The following is a 21,671-nucleotide window of genomic DNA, read 5'->3' on the forward strand; positions in this document are numbered from 1 at the left end:
GAGTGGGAGGGAAAAGAGAAGGTATGAGGATGCTATAATGATAGATATACTATATATATATATATATATATATATATATATATATATATATATGCACGCCTTTAATCCCAGCACTTGAGAGGCAGAGGCAGGTGGATTTCTGAGTTCGAGGCCAGCCTGGTCTACAAAGTGAGTTCCAGGACAGTCAGGGCTATACAGAGAAACCCTGTCTCAAAACAAAAACAAAAACAAACAAATATATATATATACATATATATATATATATATATATATGATATATATAGTATATATACATGAAGTTGTTAAAGAGCAAATAAAATATTCTTTAAAAAGAAATAAATATTTTCCTTCTTATGTTAAATTAAGAGAGACGGCAAGAGAGAGGAGGGAGGGCGAAAGGGGGAGAGAGAGAGTCACTGAGGCAGAGATGCATTATGGGGAGAGAATGTCACTAAGGCAGAGAGAGATGCCTTATTGGGAAAGTGCAGAATGAAGAGTGATATTTCTCACTCCTCACCTCAAGCAAACTACTGGATTCTGGAGTCTGCAAGTTGCTGCCTTTGCACAGATTTGGTCCAGGTTAGTCTCTTACCTCGTGAGCCTTGGTGTCCCTTCCCTGTGTGTGGAAGCTTTACCTGTAGAATACAGGGACATGAGATGCATCAGAATGTGAGCCCTGGCCGGGTGTGGTGGCGCACGCCTTTAATCCCAGCATTTGGGAGGCATAGGCAGGAGGATTTCTGAGTTCGAGGCCAGCCTGGTTTACAGAGTGAGTTCCAAGACAGCCAGGGTGATACAGAGAACCCTATCTCGAAAAAATCAAAAAAAAAAAAAAAAAAAAAAAAAAAGAATGTGAGCCCCGTCTCCCCGTACTCCTCTACCTCTAAGTCCACTAGACCAAATAGAAATTCCCCACAGGAAATGGCTCAAGCACCATCCCTGTTCTTAGAATCGAGCCCATCCTGGCTGTCCTCGTTCACAAAGTCTAGAAGCTGTAATGTCTGCATCAACGGCTTAAGCAAGTCAGGACTTCTGCTGACTCGGTGGAAAAACAGCCTCACGGTGAACTTGCTCAACAGCAGCTTCCACTTCTCCAAAGAGCTTTGCTGACTTCAGAGGATAAATGGTAAGTCAGGAAGTCTATGTCACTAACGTCCAGTGCTCCTTCATTTAGACTTCATTTCCTCTCTTTTCAATAAGAAGGGCTGCAAAACTACTCTTCTGTTTAACATAGAGCTTGTCCAATTACTTATTTTACCTACTTAAATGCGATTATTTCTAGAAATCTTAACCCACACACACACCACTACTTTACAAAGCTTTAGTGTACAGCATATTTTGTTAAAATGGGATTTGAGGGACTGGAGGTGACACTCAGTTGGTAGTGTGGTTGCCTAGGATACACAAGGGGATCTTCCATCTCCAACGTTGTATAAAATGAGCAAGGTGCACACACCTGCCGTCAGACACTTGAAGTAGAGACAAAAGGATCAGTGGTTCAGGATCATCCTTGGCTGTTTAGAGTTTGAGTCCAGCCTGAGTTACATGAGACCCTGTTGTTGACGAAGAACGTAGTGGTTAAAATTGTATTTATTAAGTAAATATCATTAAAATAAAATCCTGTTGTATAAAGTGCAAAAAAAACATACAGAAGTCATATGGGTTCTACATATAAATATTTAAAAGAAATTCAAGGATTATTTTAAGTAAGTTTAAGAATTATTCTTGGGCCTAGCAAACATAGAAGTGGATGCTCACAGTGGGCTATTGGATGGATCACATGGCCCCCAATGAAGGAGCTAGAGAAAGTACCCAAGAAGCTAAAGGGATCTGCAACCCTATAGGTGGAACAACATTATGAACTAACCAGTACCCCGGAGCTCTTGACTCTAGCTGCATATGTATCAAAAGATGGCCTAGGCGGCCATCACTGGAAAGAGAGGCCCATTGGACACGCAAACTTTATATGCCCCAGTACAGGGGAACGCCAGGGCCAAAAAAGGGGAGTGGGTGGGTAGGGGAGTGGGGGTGGGTGGCTATGGGGGACTTTTGGTATAGCATTGGAAATGTGAATGAGCTAAATACCTAATAAAAAATGGAAAAAAAATAAAGTAATGAACTTTTAAATGAAAAAAAAAAAAGAATTATTCTTAATAGCCGGGCGTGGTAGCACACGCCTTTAATCCCAGCACTTGGGAGCCAGAGGCAGGCGGATTTCTGAGTTCGAGGCCAGCCTGGTCTACAGAGTGAGTTCAAGGACAGCTAAGGCTACACAGAGAAACCCTGTCTCGAAAAAACCAAAACAAAACAAAACAAAACAAAACAAAAAAGAATTATTCTTAAATTTAAGAATTAACCTTTCAGCTGGGCATGGTGGCACACACCTTTAATCCCAGCACTTGGGAGGCAGAGGAAGGCAAATTTCTGAGTTTGAGGCCAGCCTGGTCTACAGAGTGAGCTCCAGGACAGCCAGGGCTACACAGAGAAACCCTGTCTCGAAAAACCAAAAAAAAAAAAAAAAAAAAAACCAAAAAAAGAAGAAGATTTAATCTTTTTACTCCTTAAAGATATGATTTTTTAGTTGTTTTGTTCAGAGAATACACTTATAAATAAATCTATCCAAGGAAGTGTTCCCCAGGCGGTGTTAATGAGTCCTGTACTGGGAACTCATCTATTCACACATACAGAGGAGGGAGCCCAGCTCTGAGGTCGGGATCTTACAATAACCATCCTGACCTCGTTGTCCAGTAGCCAGGGAAGGTAATGTATTGTCTCTTACAGTCATTTCTTACAGAATATTGCTCAGAACGCTCTACTTTGCATGGTTTGTTGTATCTATCAGAGGTCACAGCAAAGTGGTCAGCTTGAACCTTTGAACTAGAAACAGATAAACTTCCCCCAAAGCAAGCTCTAAGGTCCTGCCCTGTGTGCCTTAGAAGGAAAGGAGCCACACAGCTTCACACCACCAGCAGTCTAAGCAGGTTGGAGGCAGGCCGGCTGCTGCCCACCCCTGCATTTGCTAACTCCTGTTTTAAGGATCAGTTTCTCCTTCCTGCACCCAAATGTCTCTCTAGCTCTCATTCATTCTGTACTTGAAATGGCATCTGTACTGAGCTTCCTTCAACTTACTAGTTTTCTCTTCTGCCAGTTCCTATCTGATGTTAGGCTGTGTGTGTATACATGTGTATAAAGGTGCATCTGTATGTGTATGCAAGTATGCATGGTGGCCAGAGGTCAATACTTTCTTAATCGCTCTCCACTTTAGTTTTTGAGACAGGGTCTTTTGCTGAGACTGGGGCTCATCAGCTGACTAGATTGGCTGGCTGGTGAGCCCCAAGGAGCTGCTTCTGCTGCCCCAGCACAAGGACTGCAGGCACATCATAGGCCTGGCTGCTTGTTTGTTTGCTTGTTTTTATAGGCACCAGGAATCCAAAATGAGGTCTTGATGCTCACACAGGGTGTATTCTATGGACTATGCAGTCTCCATGGCCTTCTGATGAGGTTCTCATTCCAGTCGGTGGACTTCTCCCACTCTGCAACATCCATATGTTTGTTTGTCTGTTGACTGAAACCTATTTTACCAGTTCCTTTCTTCCAAACTGGGTCAGGGACACAGAGGACATTGGTACTACATGCCCAAAGACTTGCTTCTTTCCTCTTTTCTAAAGTCTGTCTGTTTTGTTTTTGTTTTTGTATTTTTGGTTTTTCGAGACAAGGTTTCTCTGTATAGCCCTGGCTATCCTGGAACTCTTTTTGTAGACCAGGCTGGCCCCTATCTCCTGAGTGCTGGGATTAAAGGCGTGTGCCACCACGCCCAGCATGAATTCTATTTATTTATTGATATTCTCCATTATAAATGTAGGTAGGTGTGGTGGCACATACCTATAATCCCAGCATTGGGAAGGTGGAGACAAGATTGCTTCAGGTTCAAAGCCAGCCTACTCTACATAAAAATTCCAGGATAGACAGGGCTACCTAGTGAGATCTTGTGTTAAAACACTAATAAAAGAATAAATAAATAAATTTAAACTTAAAAGTCATTTTCTTTCTCTGAAATTATTTACAAATACATGCCTGCTTATAATAGAGCATTTATCTGATAATTGCCAGTTAGACATCTGTAGGGACAGTTTCTACTGACTGCCTTTTCCTCCTGTGTAGAATAATATCAATTACTTCTGTGTTTTGTATTTTAGCTGAATATTTCTCTCTCTCTCTCTCTCTCTCTCTCTCTCTCTCTCTCTCTCTCTCTCTCTTGGTTTGGTTTTTCAAGACAGGGTTTCTCTGTGTAGCCCTGGCTGTCCTGGAACTCACTTTGTAGACCAGGCTGGCCTCAAACTCAGAAATCTGCCTGCCTCTGCCTCCCAAGTGCTGGGATTAAAGGCGTGCAACACCACACCTGGCTTCTTTCTTTCTTTCTTTCTTTCTTTCTTTCTTTCTTTCTTTCTTTCTTTCTTTCTTTCTTTCTTTCTTTCTTTTTTGTTGTTTTTTGGTTTTTTGCTGAATATTTCTCATCACATTATTATAGAAAATCTGGATTTCAATGTGCCCTTCTATCAAAGATGGAAATTATTGCTATAGGATTTATGACTTTCATGGATTAATTCTTTATATCATATTTTATGGTATATTTTTCCTGCAGTGTGGGACTGATGTCTTAAACCAAAACTTACAATCGCCTTTACTTTTAGGCCTGGCATCCTACAAGGTGTCGCTGGTGCAGCCTAGCTCAGCCCTGAGACGGTGCTTGCTAGGGTGATGTACTTAAATCCTTGACTTGATGTGAGTTCCACAGTTTGCTGATGGATCTGTTTGTGGCATACTGAATGCATTTTCCAAATCCAGAAAGTCTTCAAGCTAGCTCTGTGTTTTCCTCTGTCTGTCTTCCTTCCTTCCTTCCTTCCTCTCTTTCTTTCTTTCTTTCTTTCTTTCTTTCTTTCTTTCTTTCTTTCTTTCTTTCTTTCTTTCCCCTCCCTCCCTCCCTCCCTCCCTCCCTCCCTCCCTCCCTCCCTCCCTCCCTCTCTCTCTCTCTTTCTTTCTTTCTTTCTTTCTTTCTTTCTTTCTTTCTTTCTTTCTTTCTTTCTTCAAATGATGGGTAGTTCACTAATTGTGACCAGATTAAAATATTCTCCTCAAAACATAGAAACTGGATTGGGAATGTGGCTCAGTTGGCAGAGTTACTGTCTAGCATGTACAAAGCCCTGGGTTCAATCCCCAGAACCAAATAAACCAGGTTGGTGGTATATGCCTACTGTTCCAGCACCAGAAGTGGAAGCAAGAAGATCGAAAGTTCGAGACCAGCCTCAGCTACTTACTGAATCTGCAGTCAGTCTCGATTATGAGACCCTGTCTCAAAACAAAACCAAAAAAAGCAAAACGAATAAAGAACCCAACAAAATAAATCCACAGATTGTCAGGCTAAATGAAAAAGGATATGGATCCTGAATATATAAAGAACTCTTACAACTCTACAATAAGAGTACAAATAACTCAGCTTTACACAGAGCAAAGAACTTGAATTCAAATTTCTCTCAATCTGTGCAAACAGCCAATAAGCAAAAGAGGTCCAGCATCATCAGTCATTAGAGAAACAAAAGTGAATACCAGCTCGAGCAAACACTTAAACCCAGATAACCTAAAAGTCAGGCACAAACAGTGTTAGGAGCTGGGTCCAGGAATCTCAGCACTTCTGGACACAGAAGTGGAAGGTTCATGAACTGCAGGCTAGCCTGGGCTACACAGTAAGACTCTATTTCAAAAAATAAACAGCTTCCATTCTGAATGGCTATTTTAACTTCACAGAGGTTCATTGAGTTGTATAGTCTTTGAGCAGTTCATTTTGGTATATGATGTGTGTTTGTGTGTAATTTTTTAAAAATAAAGTTTAACCAGCACTTGGGAGGCAGAGGCAGGCGGATTTCTGACTTCGAGGCCAGCCTGGTCTACAAAGTGAGTTCCAGGACAGCCAGGGCTACACAGAGAAACCCTGTCTTGAAAAACCAAAAAAATAAAAAAATAAAAAAAATAAAGTTTAAAATAAAAGCAATGAAATAAAAACATGTACACAAATGTCCATAGCATTGGCATTCACAAAAGCCAAAAGTAAAAAGAAGAAAAATGTGTGTGTGTGTGTGTGTGTGTGTATGTGTGTCTATCAATAGATGCATGGATACGGGAGGTGGTGGCACATGCCTTTAATCCTAGCACTTGGGAGGCAGAGGCTGGTGGATCTCTGTGAGTTCAAGGCCAGCCTGGTCTACAGAGTGAGTTCCAGAACAGCCAGGGCTACAGGAAGAAAGTCTATCTCAAAAAAACAAAACCAAACAGAACAAAAACCAGATGCATGGATAAATAACATGAGATATATTGGTACTACAAAGCATGATTCACTCTTTAAAAGGAAGGAAATTTTGACACTTGTTATATTATGGGTGAACCATGAAGATGCTGTGCAGAGTAAAGAAGCCACCCTTCCCACAAAGGATAAATATTGTATAACCCCATGGACTCGAGGTTCCTAGAGTAGTCAGACTCAGAGAGGCAGATGAGAAAATGGTGACTGGGCTGGAGAAATATAGTGTCAGTGTTAAATGGATGCAGAATTTCATCTGGCAAAGAAGAGAAGAATCTGCAGCTGAACCGTGGCAGTGGCTGCACAAAATCGTGAATGCTGTCCATGTTATTGAATAGGTCCTTGAAAACAGCTAAAATGGTATCTTTATCCTGTATGTATTGTACCAAAATAAAAAGGTATGGACTTGGGGGCTGGAGAGATGGCTCAGCGGTAAAGAGCACTGACTGCTCTTCCAGAGGCCCTGAGTTTAATTCCCAGCAACCACATGGTGGCTCACAACCATCTATAATGGAATCCGATGCTCTCTTCTGGTGAGTCTGAAGACAGTGGCAGTGTACTCACATATATAAAATAAATACATCTTTTAAAAAAAGTATGGACTTTAATCTCAATTAGTCTATAAAAGTTAATTAAATCATGTTATAACATAAAGAAAAAAATCATGTGATTGTCTCATTAGACGTGGAAAAATTGTAAAACCAACCCTCATTTCCAAAAAAAAAAAAAAATCTCACAAAACTAGATATAGATATTATGATAGAAATTTCCTTCAGCTTCAAGAGGAAACAAAGTAAGTATGCAGGACAGGCACTCTACAGAGCCACACCCCTTAGTTCTTTCCTCTCAACAACTATTTACATAGTATTTACAACACACTAGAGGTTAAAGACCTCTAAGGCAGGCCTGATGGGTCAGAGGGTAAAGGCCCTGACTGCCAAACCTCACTACCTGAGCTTAGTCCCAGTGATCCACAGGGTAGGAGGAGGGAACCGACCCCTGAATGCTGCCTCTCCACGTGTGCACACTCCTTTCACAAAAAACCTAAGTAACAGATAAATGTAACCTTTTTAAAGTGTAAGATAGGCAAAACTGTTCAGGACGAGGTGTGTTGGTTATATGCAAATATCAGGGAAAATGAACATCCATTGTTCTTTTGTTCGGTTGTTTGTTTGATTGGTTTGGTTTGTTTGTTTGGCCCGATCAGAATTCTGAAGGACAAGGACAGTGGTAATTTCTCCATAAGCAGTATTCAGTGTCTCTGCTAAAGATTCAAGGAGGCTCCTGTGGATTTCAGAAAGTCTTTCTCTGTACCACTCTCTCTTTCCCTTGTCTCCTCCTGCATATTCCAGGGTCTTCGGTCACACTGAACTCCCAGCTCAGTCTTCTCAGAGCCTGCCTCTTCTGTCTGGATTCTTCCTTACTGTTTCACAGCCTACAAATCATAGGAGGAACCAGAGGGCTTAATCTCCACTCCCAACCCACTGCCTACTCTCCCTCCCCATTGTGTGTATGTGATGTGATGCATGTGTGTGGTGTGTGTCTGTGTTGTACGTTATATGTGGTGTGTGTAGTGTCTTTGTGTGTGTTGTGTGTTATATATGGTGTGTGTGTGGTGTGGTGTGGTGTGGTGTGGTGTGTGTCTGTGTTGTGTGTTATATATGGTGTGTGTGTATGTGTGGTGTGGTGTGTGTATTCCACTACTTCCTACTCCTTTGGAAAAACTGTCTTTTATCACCCAACGTCCAGTATCTTAAAACCTATGGTTTCATACATTTAATTGTTTTATGTAGGAGTGTAAACTTAGATCCTATTATTACATCCAGCAAAAATCTCCAATGCAACCTTATTACTATTGAAGAGCTAAACGTATATAAATAGGCAGAAGAGTTGCGTGACTGCTCATATATCCATCTCCAGGCTTTAACAAAGGAAAGGAAACCATCAATTCAGGCTTGGAGAGACACAGTTGAGTGTTTAGAAACACTGGCTGCTCTTCTCGAGGTCCCAGGTTCCGTTCCTAGTACCCACATGGAGGCTCATGGCAGCTGTAACTCCAGTTCCAAGGAGTCTGATGCCCTTCTCTGGCCTCTGTGCACACAGTGCAGACATGGCTGCAAGAGAAACACCTATATCCCTAAAAATAAAATAACAACAACAATAATAAACTTAAAAGTTAATTTATAGCTCATCTTATTTTATCCTTGCCCACTCCCAAACAAATCCCAAACACCATGTGAGTTCATCTGCAAGAGTTGCAGTGTGAGTCTCTTCAGGGGTCCTTGTGGAGGTCTTCCTGGCCTTTCCATCCTGTATGTCTGAGCTGACTTGCAGCTGTCATGCTCTGTATTTCTTTCCTTACTTCAAACTTTGGAAAAGCTATTCTGCCCTGCTCGTGGGACTTAACCTGCCCTCCCAGGGACAGCCATGCTCCAAGGCTGAACAGAGTAAGAACCTCTGCTCCTTGACTCTTGATGAGGTTATGTTTTGATACAGCCATCATAAGTAGAAAGCATTTCAAGTCAAACATGCATATCTGTAACCTGAAACTGGAGTGGGAAGCTATTCAAACATGTCACACTAGCTGGGCACAGTGGCACATGCGTGCTATCCCATGAGAGCCAATTATGAGGCAATATGGGAATGTTGGTGCACAACTTTAATCTCAGCACCTGGGAGGCAGAGACAGGTGGATCTCTGTGGAGGCCAGTCTGGTTTACAGAGCAAGTTCCAGGACAGGGAGAGGGGGATGGGGGAAGGAGAAGGGAGGGGGAGGGAAGGAGAGAGAGAGGGGGGGAGGGGGAGGGGGAGGGGGAGAGGGAGAGGGAGAGGGAGAGGGAGAGGCAAGGAGAGGGAGAGGGAGGGAGAGGGAGAGGGAGGGAGAGGGAGAGGGAGAGGGAGAGGGAGAGAGAGAGAGAGAGAGAGAGAGAGAGAGAAGGGGAGAGAGCACTAACAGTCCACAACTCGTCAGGAAGGGCTAGGGCATCATGGACATCTCCTCTATTCATAATGGATGTTGAAGGGACCAATCTGAGAGAATTAATTGGGAAGAAAATGAAGTTTAGAGGGAAAGGAAGGGAGACAACAGTGGGTAACAGGGTGAATACAATCACAACACTGTATATGTGTATGCAGTGGCAACCTTTTTCATTTTATTCTATTGCCAGTAAATAAAACCATTTCCACTATAAAGTGTGTGTGTATGTGGGGGCAGGTATAGTGATGCAGTCCTGTGGTTTTTAGCACGTAAGTGGTGGAAACAGAGGGTTGTGAGTTCAAGGATTGGGGTATATAGTGAGACCCTGTCTCAATAAAGAAGAAAGCAGCATTTTGGCGCATCAGCTGTCAAAGCAGTCACCTTGGTGTCACAGGACACAGCAGAGCTTCCACTTTGCTTGCTGACTTTAGGGTGCCCAGGACCACCAGAAAGCACCACATCAGGCATCTCCAGCCAGGGCAAGATCAAAATTAAGAACAGCCTGTGCTGGGTGTTCAGTTTGCAATACCATAAAGCTGAAAACTGTGAGTCTAACTACCATAAGCTGGGAACCATCCATGCAAACAACGCAGCTTCCTGGTGAGGTGACTTGGGGACATTGCTCACATGCTTTTCCGAAGTCTCTCCGAGATTACATGCCACTTGCCACCGCGGTGGCTGACTGGATAATTACGTTGTCTCTATTGTCCACATTCCACTCACGGTCACATTTACTCACTGTCTGGGCTGATTTGTTAAGATTGGCAAAACAAAGGAACAGAACCTGGGAGGTTTAGAGCGCAGCGTGGAGCTCCTTGCGGTTGTGGGATCAGGAAGTCCAAGATTAAGTTGTTGACACAGATTCCTCTGACTGCCTCTATTGGGGGCTTGTCGCAGCTCCTAGGGTCTACAATGTCCTCCCCAGGCTTCGAATGTGTCTGAGGCTCTTGGATAGAGATACCAATCCTTCCGGATAAGGGCCCACCCTGAAGATCTTATCTCACTCTCTTTCTCTATTCACATTTGATGAGCTGGAGATTAGAACCTTACCGCATGAATTTCAAGAACGCTAACCTATTGCCATTTATGATCCTTTCCTGATGAACTGGAGTCTTACTCCAGAGACTGCTTCTAGAAGCATCTAAATTAAAGAAATCTCTAAAATATAAGGATTAAAAAAAAGCTATAGGCTTTTTAAATTAAAAATATGTTTTAGATTTACTTATTTATGTGTATGAGTATTTGGCCTGTATGTGTTGTGGACCAGTGAGATCAGAAGAGGGCAACAGATGCCCTGGGACTGGAGCAGAGGTTGTGAGTTGCCATATGGGTACTGGGAATGGAACCCGAGTCCTCTGCAGGAGTGGCCAGTGTCTCCAGACTCTTTTATATCTACACCCCAGGATGTGACCAGTGTCCCCTGTTCCATTAGCTCTTTCTGTGGTGCTGATTGAACCAGGGTCAGGGTATATTGGGCAAATACTACATCCACCCCCTGCTGATGGCCCTTTGCTGTGTTAGGTTTGATTGATTTTACCCTGGCCCCTGGCTGAGTGTTGTGGATGGAGGAGATAACAAATACAGCCTAACTAACTCAAGGAAGCAATGCTAGTGCCACTCTTCCTTGGAAATGAAATTACCCTAGAATAAGAAGCATCTAATTAACAAAAGTAATTACTCTTTTTTTTTTTTGTGGCGGCTCGTGCCTTTATTTTATTTTATTTTTTTAAAGATTTATTTATTTATTATATGTAAGTACACTGTAGCTATCTTCAGACACTCCAGAAGAGGGCGTCAGATCTCATTATGGATGGTTGTGAGCCACCATGTGGTTGCTGGGATTTGAACTCTGGACCTTCAGAAGAGCAGTCGGGTGCTCTTAACCACTAAGCCATCTCGCCAGCCCATAATTACTCTTTTAAAATGTTAATTACATTTTACTTATGTATTGAGTGGGAAGTATTTGGGGGTTAAAGAACAACATTCCAGAGTCTGTTTCTGGGACCTTGTGGGTAGTCAGCTTTGGCAGCAAGTGCCTTTAACCTCAGGACCATCTCAATATTCCATTTGCTCTTCAATAAGGTAAACTCCCTGTTTAGTCTATTACTCGGAGATCGATACCTCTGTGAGATATTTAATGAGCCGTAAGATACAGTTCTGAATTGATTACTGGTTTAATGGTCTCTATTAAAGGTACTCCTTGTAGTGTGGAATGTTGCTAGCAGAGGAAGCTGGTGACCAGGGCGATATTAGAACTTTCTAGAGATCCATTCCTCTCGATTTTACTGTGAACTTAAATGTGCTTGAAAAATAGTTAACTATTTTAAAATAAGGAAATTAGAGGTATAAACAGTAACTCCTACTGAATCTAATCGGGACTAAAAAAACACCTTCAGGAAAGATTCAAATTCATATAAAACATCAATTTCCTAGTGCCACCTACTGGTGAGACCTGACTATTGCTCTCGAAACAATTTTTTCCCCTTAGTTGACAAGTATTTTGTTTTGCTTTTAGACAAGCTTGTGCAGCTCACGCTGGTCTCACGCTTGCTATGTGGCTATAGGCTGTCTTTGAATTCCCACGATCCTCCTACCTCCACCTCCCAAGTACTAGGATCTTCATTTCTGCAACTTGTCATTAGAGTGCCCCATTATCCTCGGGGCCCTGCTCTGCAAGCTGACCTTTCAACTGCGTTGCAGCCAGGTCTTTCCTTTCTAGTTTCCCTTAAGGCCCTGCCTCTTTTTCCTCCCCCTCCTCTCCCTGTTCTTTTCCCCGCCTCCATCTTTCTACACACAACCTTCCCCTTAAAGCAGCTTCTAGTTCCGCCCAGGTTCGGCCCTTTTAATCTTGTAGTCCCGCCTCCACACTTTGGTTCCGCCTTCCCTTCTCCCGGGAAGGCCCCGCCTCCCTACCACGCCCCGTGCCCATAGTCCCGCCCCAATTAAGGTCTTGGCCCCGCCTCCACTCCCGGCCCCACCTTCTCAGCCCCGCCTCCACCCGGCCCCACCTCCCAGGCCCCGCCCCCTCCGTGGGCGGGTTTCCCTCTGGACTCTCTTCCCTTCCCTCCACACTTCCTCGGTTCCTTCCAGGCCTGGCCCTGAAGCCCTGCTCCAGGTTTGAGCCTATTTCCTCTAACAGCGCCTATCCGCTTCAGCCCAAGACCCCCTCCGCATTCACGCCCGTGCTCTCGTTCCCCTCGTGGGCACGCCCCTTCAGGGGCGGAGCTGAGCCAGGTGCGGCCCCGGGGCGTGGCCGGGTTCCGGGAGCGCAGGTGCGGCGTCCGCGTCAAGATGGCTGCCGCCTGTCGGTCTGAGGCTGGCCTCCTTCCCAGCCTCCTCTGCCGCCGGCCCGCCGGGGCCCAGCTGCTGCGAGTTGCCCTGTGTCTCCTGTGCTGGGTCCCGGCGGCTGTGGACGCAGTCCCCGAGCTCGGGCTTTGGACGAGGACGGTCAATGACGTAAGTGCTCTGTAGGGACTGAGGCGTGGCGCTTCTTAGGCTCCAGGGCCCTGGCTGGATAGCTCCGCCTGCGGACCAGTCTGGCCTTGGGCACATTCACTAGGGCTCTCTGGGACCAGCGGTGGGTCCTCTGACGCGCTTCTTGAGCCTTTTGTCTAGAGTGGGCTCTGGGAAGGGAGCGTCCCCCTCCTCTGCCTAGGCTTCTGGGAAGAGCGGTCCCACTGTGCTTTCCTAAGACGGCTTCCCTTTCCAAATGTTGTTGCTGCTCGCGAGGCTCTCCACCCGCCTCTCACTGTCCTGACACGGTGTCTCTAGATCTTGCTTTTGTTTCTTCAGTTCAGAGCCCCAATCTCTGCATTCCCAGCGGCATCGCTGGGACCGAATACTTCGGCTAGGTTACTACTACTGGGGCCACATCCACAAGGCCACAAGGTTTGTCTAGCCTTTCTGTTAGAGCATAAATTGAGTGTGCTCTACAGTCGTGCATAAAGTCACCTCGCCTCTCTTATTTTTCTTGAGTTTCTGTATATTCCTTAGTGTTCATGACTTCTGCGCGTGTCTGTGGAACAGGGTGTTTGCTTAAGAGTGTTTAAAGGGCGAGTCTGATGGATGAAAACTTCCGTAACTGGGCAGGCCGTTAGAGAACTTGACGTCCTGTATGGTTAAGAGATGATGTGGGAAGAAGGCAGAGACCAAATTGTGCAAAGTCTTGCAAAAGAGACAGGATATCGGGAAGCGGCCTTGTCTTGAGTCCAGAGTCAGATGACTCGCCCAGATCTGCTTGGGATGTGTGGAAACAGCGTCTAAGTTCTAAAGGTGACATTTATATTTATATTCCTTCAACCAAAAGTAGTATCAGAAGGTGCACATACTTCCAAACACAAAACTGCAGAGGCTCAAGTGTAGGCTTCATTCTGTGGCCCGGCTCAGTGTATTCATTGCGTTTGAGATTCTTCTGAGTAGGTGCCCAGTATTTTTTTTTTTTTTTTTTTTTTTTTTTAGCTGTCATATGCTTTGTTCAGGCTGAGTTTATTTCCTGTGTAGCTCAGGCTGGTAGTGTCAGCAGCCTTTTTTTGCAAAAAGCAGGATGATTATTTTTTTCTTATATCAAGTTGTCAGAAATGTATCTTTTAGAACAGAGAGAATGAAACATGTCTTTGTATACTTACCACGATAGGGCCTGCCCATCTCTATGGCTGTATTTCTCATCAATAAAAAGCAATGTTTGTTGAAGCACACTTTATGGTTTCCTGCTGCTTTTTTAGTGAATGCAGTTAAGCCGGTTTCCAAACTCAAAATAAGAGCATTGTGAATCAGCTCCATGAAAACTGTTGCTTGAGCATGTACCAAAAGATCTTTGTCAAGCGTACTTCAGATAGTAAGAATCCCACTGGGAAGAATGGCAGGTTCTTTTGACAAGCAGAGAAGTGTGTTTTTTGACTGTAGTTATGCTTTGGTCAGACTGAGTTTATTTCCTGTGTAGCTCAAGCCAGCAGTGTCAGCTTTGCAAAAAGCAGGCTGATTATTTTTTTTCTTAGAATAAGTTGTCAGAATTTGTCTTTTAGAACATGGAGAATAAGACTTTCATTTATGCGGGGCAGTGGTGGCGCATGCCTTTAATCCCAGCGCTTGGGAGGCAGAGGCAGGTGGATTTCTGAGTTCGAGGCCAGCCTGGACTACAGAATGTGTTCCAGGACAGCCAGGGCTACACAGAGAAACCCTGTCTTAAAAAAAAAAAAAAAAAAAAAGACTTTCATTTATGAATTCATCAGAAGGAAAAAAAAGGTTCTTTTAGCTATAAAAATTAACAAATAGTTTGAGCATCTCCATATGCCATTTGCTAGATTGATTATTCCTCCTGCAAAGATGAATTTTAGGTACAATCCTTTCTCTCAAGGAGCTCACACAATATCAGGGGTAATATATTTATGAGTAGATACTTATATATACCATATAGCACGCTTGGGATATTATTATTCAAGTACTGATGGAGCTGGCCTGACTCTGATTTGTGGAGATGTATAGCTAGTCTGAAAAGATTAATAGGAATTTTCTTTGTAAGGAGTGGGACAGTAGCAGTGTGGGGAAATCTTGTTGTGTTTGTTGAATCAGGTTCTGGAAGGTGGGGGACTAAGGTCACCATAGGCCTCTCCCACTAGACTTCAGCCTTAAACTCCAGGACTTATAAGGCTGAGACAGATCATGTCAGAAGTGAGCTGAGCTTGGACAGCATGTCTCTCTTGATATTGGTACCTGTTATGTGACTTTCTCTCTGAGACCATTTCTAATAGCTCAGCAACAGATGAAAGTCCTTCGAAGTTCAGCTCAGTGAACCAGTGAGTACATTGGGGTGACTTTTAAGAACAAGGGTGTCCCTGGCATGGGTAAGAACCAAAAGCTATGTCACTGACGTTCTGCCAACAGCTTGTAGGCAGCTACTCCACCACAGTAATTGTTGTCTTGGTTTGTAACTTCAGGGAGGACCCTTGTCAGCCATGTAAGCTTCTTAAGCTTTAGGCTTCCCTCTTCCTCAAGAAGGAAACTTTGAAGCTAGCTCTTTTACAGCTCCTGCCATTTGGCTTCAGGGAAGGAAGCACTATGGTTCCTAGGCACAAAATTGCCAAGTCTCCTTTTAAGAGAAGCTGGAACCAAATGTTTATTATGTCACCTAAACTCAGAATTTTTTATTTTGATTTTGATTTTTTTTTTTATAATGCTTATTATGGCTTTTGGGTTTGAGTATACTCTGTGATCATCAGTTAGTTTTAGGTGCAAATAGCAGAGCGCCATTACAGGGGTTTTGGCAGAATTGCTAATTATTCTGGCTGCCATCTAAGGATAGATTGAAGGTGCAGGTCTGGAGGCAGAAGAACCAGTTCTACCATTGGGGTCAAAGCGAATGTTGAGGGGCTGCAGTACAGCCATATTGGTAGGTGTGGAGAGAGCTACGCGTGGGAAGATGTGCAGTAACTAGGCATGTGCTGGAGCTCGGGATGGAAGGGAAGCTTGGCTGACTGAAGGCTTCAGGGTAAGACTTGGTGGGAGCAGAGAGGAGTGTGCCTGCTACTGCAGTTAGTGTATGTAGTGTGCCGTTGAGCGCATCCACGGGTGTATGCATACGGAGACCAGAGGAGGGATCTGAGCTGCTGAGTTTATATTTCGGAAACTGCAGGGAAGGAGAAAGAGTGGTCTGTCCTGTTGGTGCTCTGTAATGCCTAACTGCTCTTTCACTTAGCATGGTTCCTTCCTGCAGGGTTTTTATTCTTGGGAAGAACTGTTTGACTTCAATCATGGTTAGTGTTGTGAACCACAGTGGCTGCTAGAGACTGCATAAAGGAGGTTTGGGGTCACTGGGGAGCACACCCAGGGCCTGTAGTGTGGTAAACAGACTCTCTAGTAAGCGACATACTCCCAGCCAAGGAAGGAGATTTTGAGCTGGTTCTTGAGGTAAGGGGAAGCTAGGTAGGCGGAGGAAAAGCAAGAGAGGTGTTGCAGCTTTCAGATTGCCGGCTAAGGTCCTAGCAGCAGGAGTTTTGCAGGAGTGAAGCATTGCTGGGAGGTGAGCAGGCTCTGACTGTGTGGGGTCTCCTGGATTTTAGACTGCTGTAAGTACAGTGGTAAACAAAGTCATTCTGGTCTCTAGCTGCATATGTATCAGAAGATGGCCTAGTCGGCCATCAGTGGAAAGAGATTGCTCTTGCAAACTTTATATGCCTAAGTACAGGGGAACGCCAGGGCCAAAAAGTGGGAGTTGGTGGGGGGAGAGTGGGGGGAGGGCATGGGGGACTTTTGGGATAGCATTGGAAATGTAAATGAAGAAAATACCTAATTTTAAAAAAAAGGAAAAAAAAAAAAAAAAGAAAAACAAAACAACAAAACAAAAAACCCAAAGTCATTCTGGGGAGAGATGTTATTTATTGGAAGTACTTTCACTGTGATACCAAGAGAACAGCTTGTGAATGTGCAGTTTGTGTTATGGCCAAGCAGCACTAACCGTAGTGGTCAAACCCCTTCTGTCTTGTGTATCACCAAGCCCCAACTGAGACTTTTGGAGGTCTTTGTATTCCAGACAAAGTTCACTGTGTGACCCAGACTGGCCTTGAATTCATGATCCTTAAAACTTAAAAGCAGGGCCACTACTTCTGATCCTTACATCAACTAGTGAATAGACACAGTGATACAGTTTTAAGCCAGAGATGTGATCAAGTTTATATTTTAAAGATTTTTATTTTTAATTTTTGTACAGGGTAGGAAAGAATGTGTACGTGAGTGAATGCAGGCACTTGTAGAGGTCAGAAGTGGATATCGTCTAGAGCTGGAGTTCTATGCTATGGGCACTGGGAACTGGACTCAGGCTCTCTACAAGGGCAGTAGGCATTCTTAACCACCCAGCCATCTCTCTAGCCCCAGTTTTATGTTTTAAAATGTCTTGACTCAAAGACTAAATATGGGGCTTTACAATAAAATCATCTACTCAGATAGTATCATAAGGACTAGAGTGCTGTATTTAGAAGATAAAACTATGTTTTAAAAAATAGAGAAAGTTTTAATTAAGATTTTCCTATATTTTCCACTTTAGAAATCAGGACCTTTGGTATTCAGGAAAACTATGTTTAACTCTACTGAGATCAAGTTTTCTGGTAAGTATGTTAATATTCAATTTTGATATATTATAAATAAATATATTTAAACAAATGTAAGATACATTAAGCTAATTTTTTTAAAAAAACTGGTTCAAACATTTTAGAATTTTGTTTCATTTAAGACTTAGTTATTTGCAAAAATAGTTTTGTTTTGTTTTGTTTTGTTTTTTTTAATATATTTTTTTTTTAGATTTATTTATTATATGTAAGTACTCTGTAGCTGTCTTCAGACACACCAGAAGAGGGCGTCAGATCTCATTTTGGATGGTTGTGAGCCACCATGTGGTTGCTGGGATTTGAATTCCGGACCTTTGGAAGAGCAGTCGGGTACTCTTACCCACTGAGCCATCTCACCAGCCCGTTTTGTTTTTTTCTAAAATTCTGTCAGCCTTATCTGTGGGCTTGGTTTGGATTACCATCCTTTACGACGATGCTCAGTGATCCTTGCCTTCTGGTACTCATCATCCACCACGGTCGCTCTACAGAGATGCTCTTTCTACAACATCTGAGACCGTTGTAGGAAGATAGTGTGGCTTCTCCGCCCCTTCCCTGCTCTTGCTCTGGGGAAGCCAGCTGTAGTGGCATCAGACACTCCAACAAGAGCTTTCTCTGACGGTGCCTAACCCCTTCAGGCTTAATCACACCACCTAGAACTTAAAGCATTTGGTGGTGCTTTACGGTGTTCAAACTAAAGGTCGGACTGCTTGGTCTGTTTAACTGTATCTAGGCAGTCATCCTTGGTCGGGCTCACACTTAGACAGGCTTCCTGCATCTCTACTCTCCTCTTCACTTGACGAGCTTTTTTTTTTTTTAGGTAACATGCCTTAGTCCTAGATCATGTCAGGTGCCCAGTGCCCCTTGACGCCCTGTTCTCTTAGACTTCTAAAAGCGCCCACTTGTGGACTCCTCACAACAATTTAGTTCATAAAGAGGAACTGTTCTTGTTATCTACTGTGTCCTTTCATGGTACACAGCAGAGGATTCATTCAGTGTGTTTTGGATGTGTGAGTGAGTAAAAGAAGCCGCTGCTTAACAAGCCAGGATGCTTAGTTGATTCCAACATTGGACTTATATTTGAATAATATTGTAGAAAGTCCCCGGTAGCTGTTAAAATTTAATGAATGTATCTCATTTTGCAGTGATTTAGAGAAATTAGGTAATGTTTTATTCATGTTACTATTAAAACAGCCAGTTTCAGACAGCATTCTTGAAGCTTCAAGTTTATACTAGACTGTAATTAATGTACAATAAAACTCTTTGTCTGATTAGTGAAGTCGTTCAGTTGTTCTGGACCTGTGAAGTTTACCATAGAGTGGCATTTGAAGTATCATACCTGTCACAATGATTACCCTGATCTGGAGGAGGTAAGTGAGACAAGTCTTCGTGTGTACAAAGCTGTGAAGGGAAATTATAAATACAAAGACTTAATAGCACCAGCTGAGTAGGCTACAAGTGGAGCTTATGGTTTTAGAAATGCTCTAAATTGATTTTAGAACTTAGACAATAAATGAAAGTGTGTGCTTAAACTTTGTAATCTCCATGTGAGGGATCAGGCTTGTGGGAGACACTGGTAAAGAGCTTTGATAAGTCACCTTCATTTGAGAAGGAAATTGAGCATGGTGGTGGTGGCGCACGCCTTTAATCCCAGCACTCAGGAGGCAGAGGCAGGTGGATTTCTGAGTTCGAGGCCAGCCTGGTCTACAAAGTGAGTTCCAGGACAGCCAGGGCTACACAGAGAAACCCTGTCTCGGGGAAGAGAAGAGAAGGGGAGGGGAGGGGAGGGGAGAAGAGAAGAGAAGGAAATTGAGATTTTACATCATTCAAACTGAGCGGCTAGGAACCCAGAACCTTACGAGGATGAGTAGACTTCATGAGTTCAAGTCAGTCTCCAAGGAGAGAAGAGTGGAGACATCTGAGGAAGAAAGAGGCTGTGTGGAGAATGGATGTGAGAGGCTCCTTGTGGCCTCTGGCAAGGAGCTCTTTGAGGAGTCTCACGATTGCTTAGGAAGCGTCTCTGTTGCATGCTTGACTTCTACCCTGAGTAATGTTGGGTTTCCATTTTATTAGTACTGACTTTTCATTTAGAGCAAAGGTCCCTCAGTTTGACTATCTCTGCTGCTTCACGATCAGATTCCAAGTAGGCACTGCTAGCAGGCATTCCACACAATATTGAGTTGTCCTTTGGTGATGTTAACTTAAACAGTTGATAAAGGATGTATTTGTTGATCTCTCCACTGATGAGTTAACTGTTTTTTGTTGGTGTGTGGAACAGTATTTTTAGGGTTATGTAAATGTCCTGTTTTTTTTCATCAAATATTTATTCATTTAATTTAGCAGCCTTTTATGAATCTTGCTTTATGAGTCAATTGTTATTATAATAACTGCCAAATGATGATTTTACTATTTTCAGTTTCCTTTTATATTTCTTAGCACTTTCCTTTGTGAATGAGCTGCCCTATTCTATCTTTTCTATAATTCTGGCCAACAGTATGAACACATTACTTTTCCTTTGTTTTATAGACTATTATGACTTAATTTGTTGTTGTTGTTGTTTTCATGTTTTTGTTTTTTCAAGACAGGTTTTCTTTGTAGCCTTAGCTGTCCTGGAACTGTCTCTATAAACCAGGCTGGTCTCAAATTTACAGAGATCCACTTGCCTCTGCCTCCCAAGTGCTGGGATTAAAAGAAAGAGCCACTAACCCCAGCTATTGTTTTTTTATTTTTATTTGTTTTTTATTGTACAGAGTCTCTTCATGTCCCAGGCTAGTCTTGAACAGCCATTTCTTGTGCTTTAAGCTCTGGGACTAACATTATACACCGCCTGCTCACCTACAGTAGTAACTTAATCTCTTTCCTCACAGTAAGATCATACTTGTACTTGATCGTGTGTGTGAACACACTGAAACAGCTAACCTGGTATAGTCACCTCGATTATACTTAGAATCACAGTTAATATTTTTTCTCTTTGGTATCTCATTTTACTGCATATTTTCAAATAATTCCGAACTGAATTAATTCTTGGTATTCTTTAGATATGAAGGTTTTTTTTTTAATCACCTAGGAAAAAAGATGTAGGAGTAAATTATAACTTAGAATTTTACCTTGAATAGGAGCTGTCCCAAAGACATGAACTTCATGCTGATCCAGATGTCTGTGCTTACTTCAAAAACATTGACTGTTGGACAACAAAAAGTGAAAACTTGGATTGCAGCAGTGATTCACAGGCATTTCCCTCATTGAATGTGAGTATCTGCCTGGTTAAAATCAATTATGTTAAAACCAGTTTATTTGTAGTGAATAATCAACCAAACTTGAATAATGTTTTGTCAGTATTTTCAGAAAGGGAAGTGCTTGTCTTGGTTTTAGTTTTTGTATATGTGCATTAGGATATAAGAAATAACTTGGTATCCTGTTGCTTTTTATCCTTTTCTTTTTTCCCCCCAGAGACAGTCTCATTATGTAGTCCTGACTGACCTAGAACACTATGTAGAAAGGCTGTCCTTAAACTCAGAGATACACCTTCTTCTGCCTCCAAACGGCTGGGGTTGAAGGTGTGCACCATCATGCCTCTGTTTTTTGTTTTTTTTTTTTCTCTTTTCAGCTTAATAAGAGGTTTTTATGATTGCTCTTTTCCATTTTATCTCTCATTTTCCCCACCATTCTCAGGTTTTTGCTCCCAGCATCCTGTCAAATGAGCTCTAGTCAAGGTTGCCAGTAACCTCTAGGTTGTGAAGCAATGATATATTACCCTTACCAAGGTCTTGCCTTTTCACAGGCATTTAACAATCTAAACACTGCTTCCTGTATGCATGTTCTTTCTTTCAGAAAGTGGTGTTATAAATGTTAGTAAAACAGTCATATCTGATATCCTGGTGTTTTTTGGCTGGGTGGAGAGTCAACTTGACCCAGGCTAGAATTACCTAGGAAGAGGAACTTCAGATGAGAAAATACCTCCATTGTACTGCCTTTGGCAAGTCTGTGTGGCATTTTCTTTATAATAATTAATGTGGGAGGGTCCAGTTCTCCATGGGAACAGTGGCATAGGACCACTGGGCAGGTGGTTGTGGTTTGTATAAGAATGCAGGCTGAGGGCTTGTGAAATGGCTCAATAGGTAAGAGCACTGTCTACTCTTCTGAAGGTCCTGAGTTCAAATCTCAGCAACCACATGGCAGCTCACAACCATCTGTAATGAGATCTGACGCCCTCTTCTGGAGTGTCTAAAGATAACTACAGTGTACTTAC

General features: G+C 42.9%; 1 protein-coding gene across 5 annotated transcripts in view; it reads left to right on the plus strand.

Annotated features, from left to right (window-relative positions):
- The first annotated feature begins 12,584 nt into the window (after positions 1-12,584).
- Positions 12,585-21,671, plus strand: part of Tmem87b (transmembrane protein 87B) — a 35,959-nt gene continuing 26,872 nt past the window's right edge. For 3 of the 5 annotated variants that reach the window (NM_001355628.1, NM_028248.2, NM_001355629.1), the window contains exons 1-4: positions 12,585-12,785; positions 17,365-17,425; positions 18,698-18,792; positions 20,539-20,670. In NM_001355628.1, the coding sequence (NP_001342557.1) occupies positions 12,621-12,785; positions 17,365-17,425; positions 18,698-18,792; positions 20,539-20,670 (453 nt within the window). In that variant the 5' untranslated portion in view covers positions 12,585-12,620. The remainder of the gene's footprint in view (positions 12,786-17,364; positions 17,426-18,697; positions 18,793-20,538; positions 20,671-21,671) is intronic. The other 2 variants (XM_011239791.2, XM_011239790.2) reach the window with 2 other exon arrangements.

This window comes from Mus musculus, chromosome 2 (assembly GCF_000001635.26).
Source record: "Mus musculus strain C57BL/6J chromosome 2, GRCm38.p6 C57BL/6J".
Classification (NCBI taxonomy): Eukaryota; Metazoa; Chordata; class Mammalia; order Rodentia; family Muridae; genus Mus; species Mus musculus.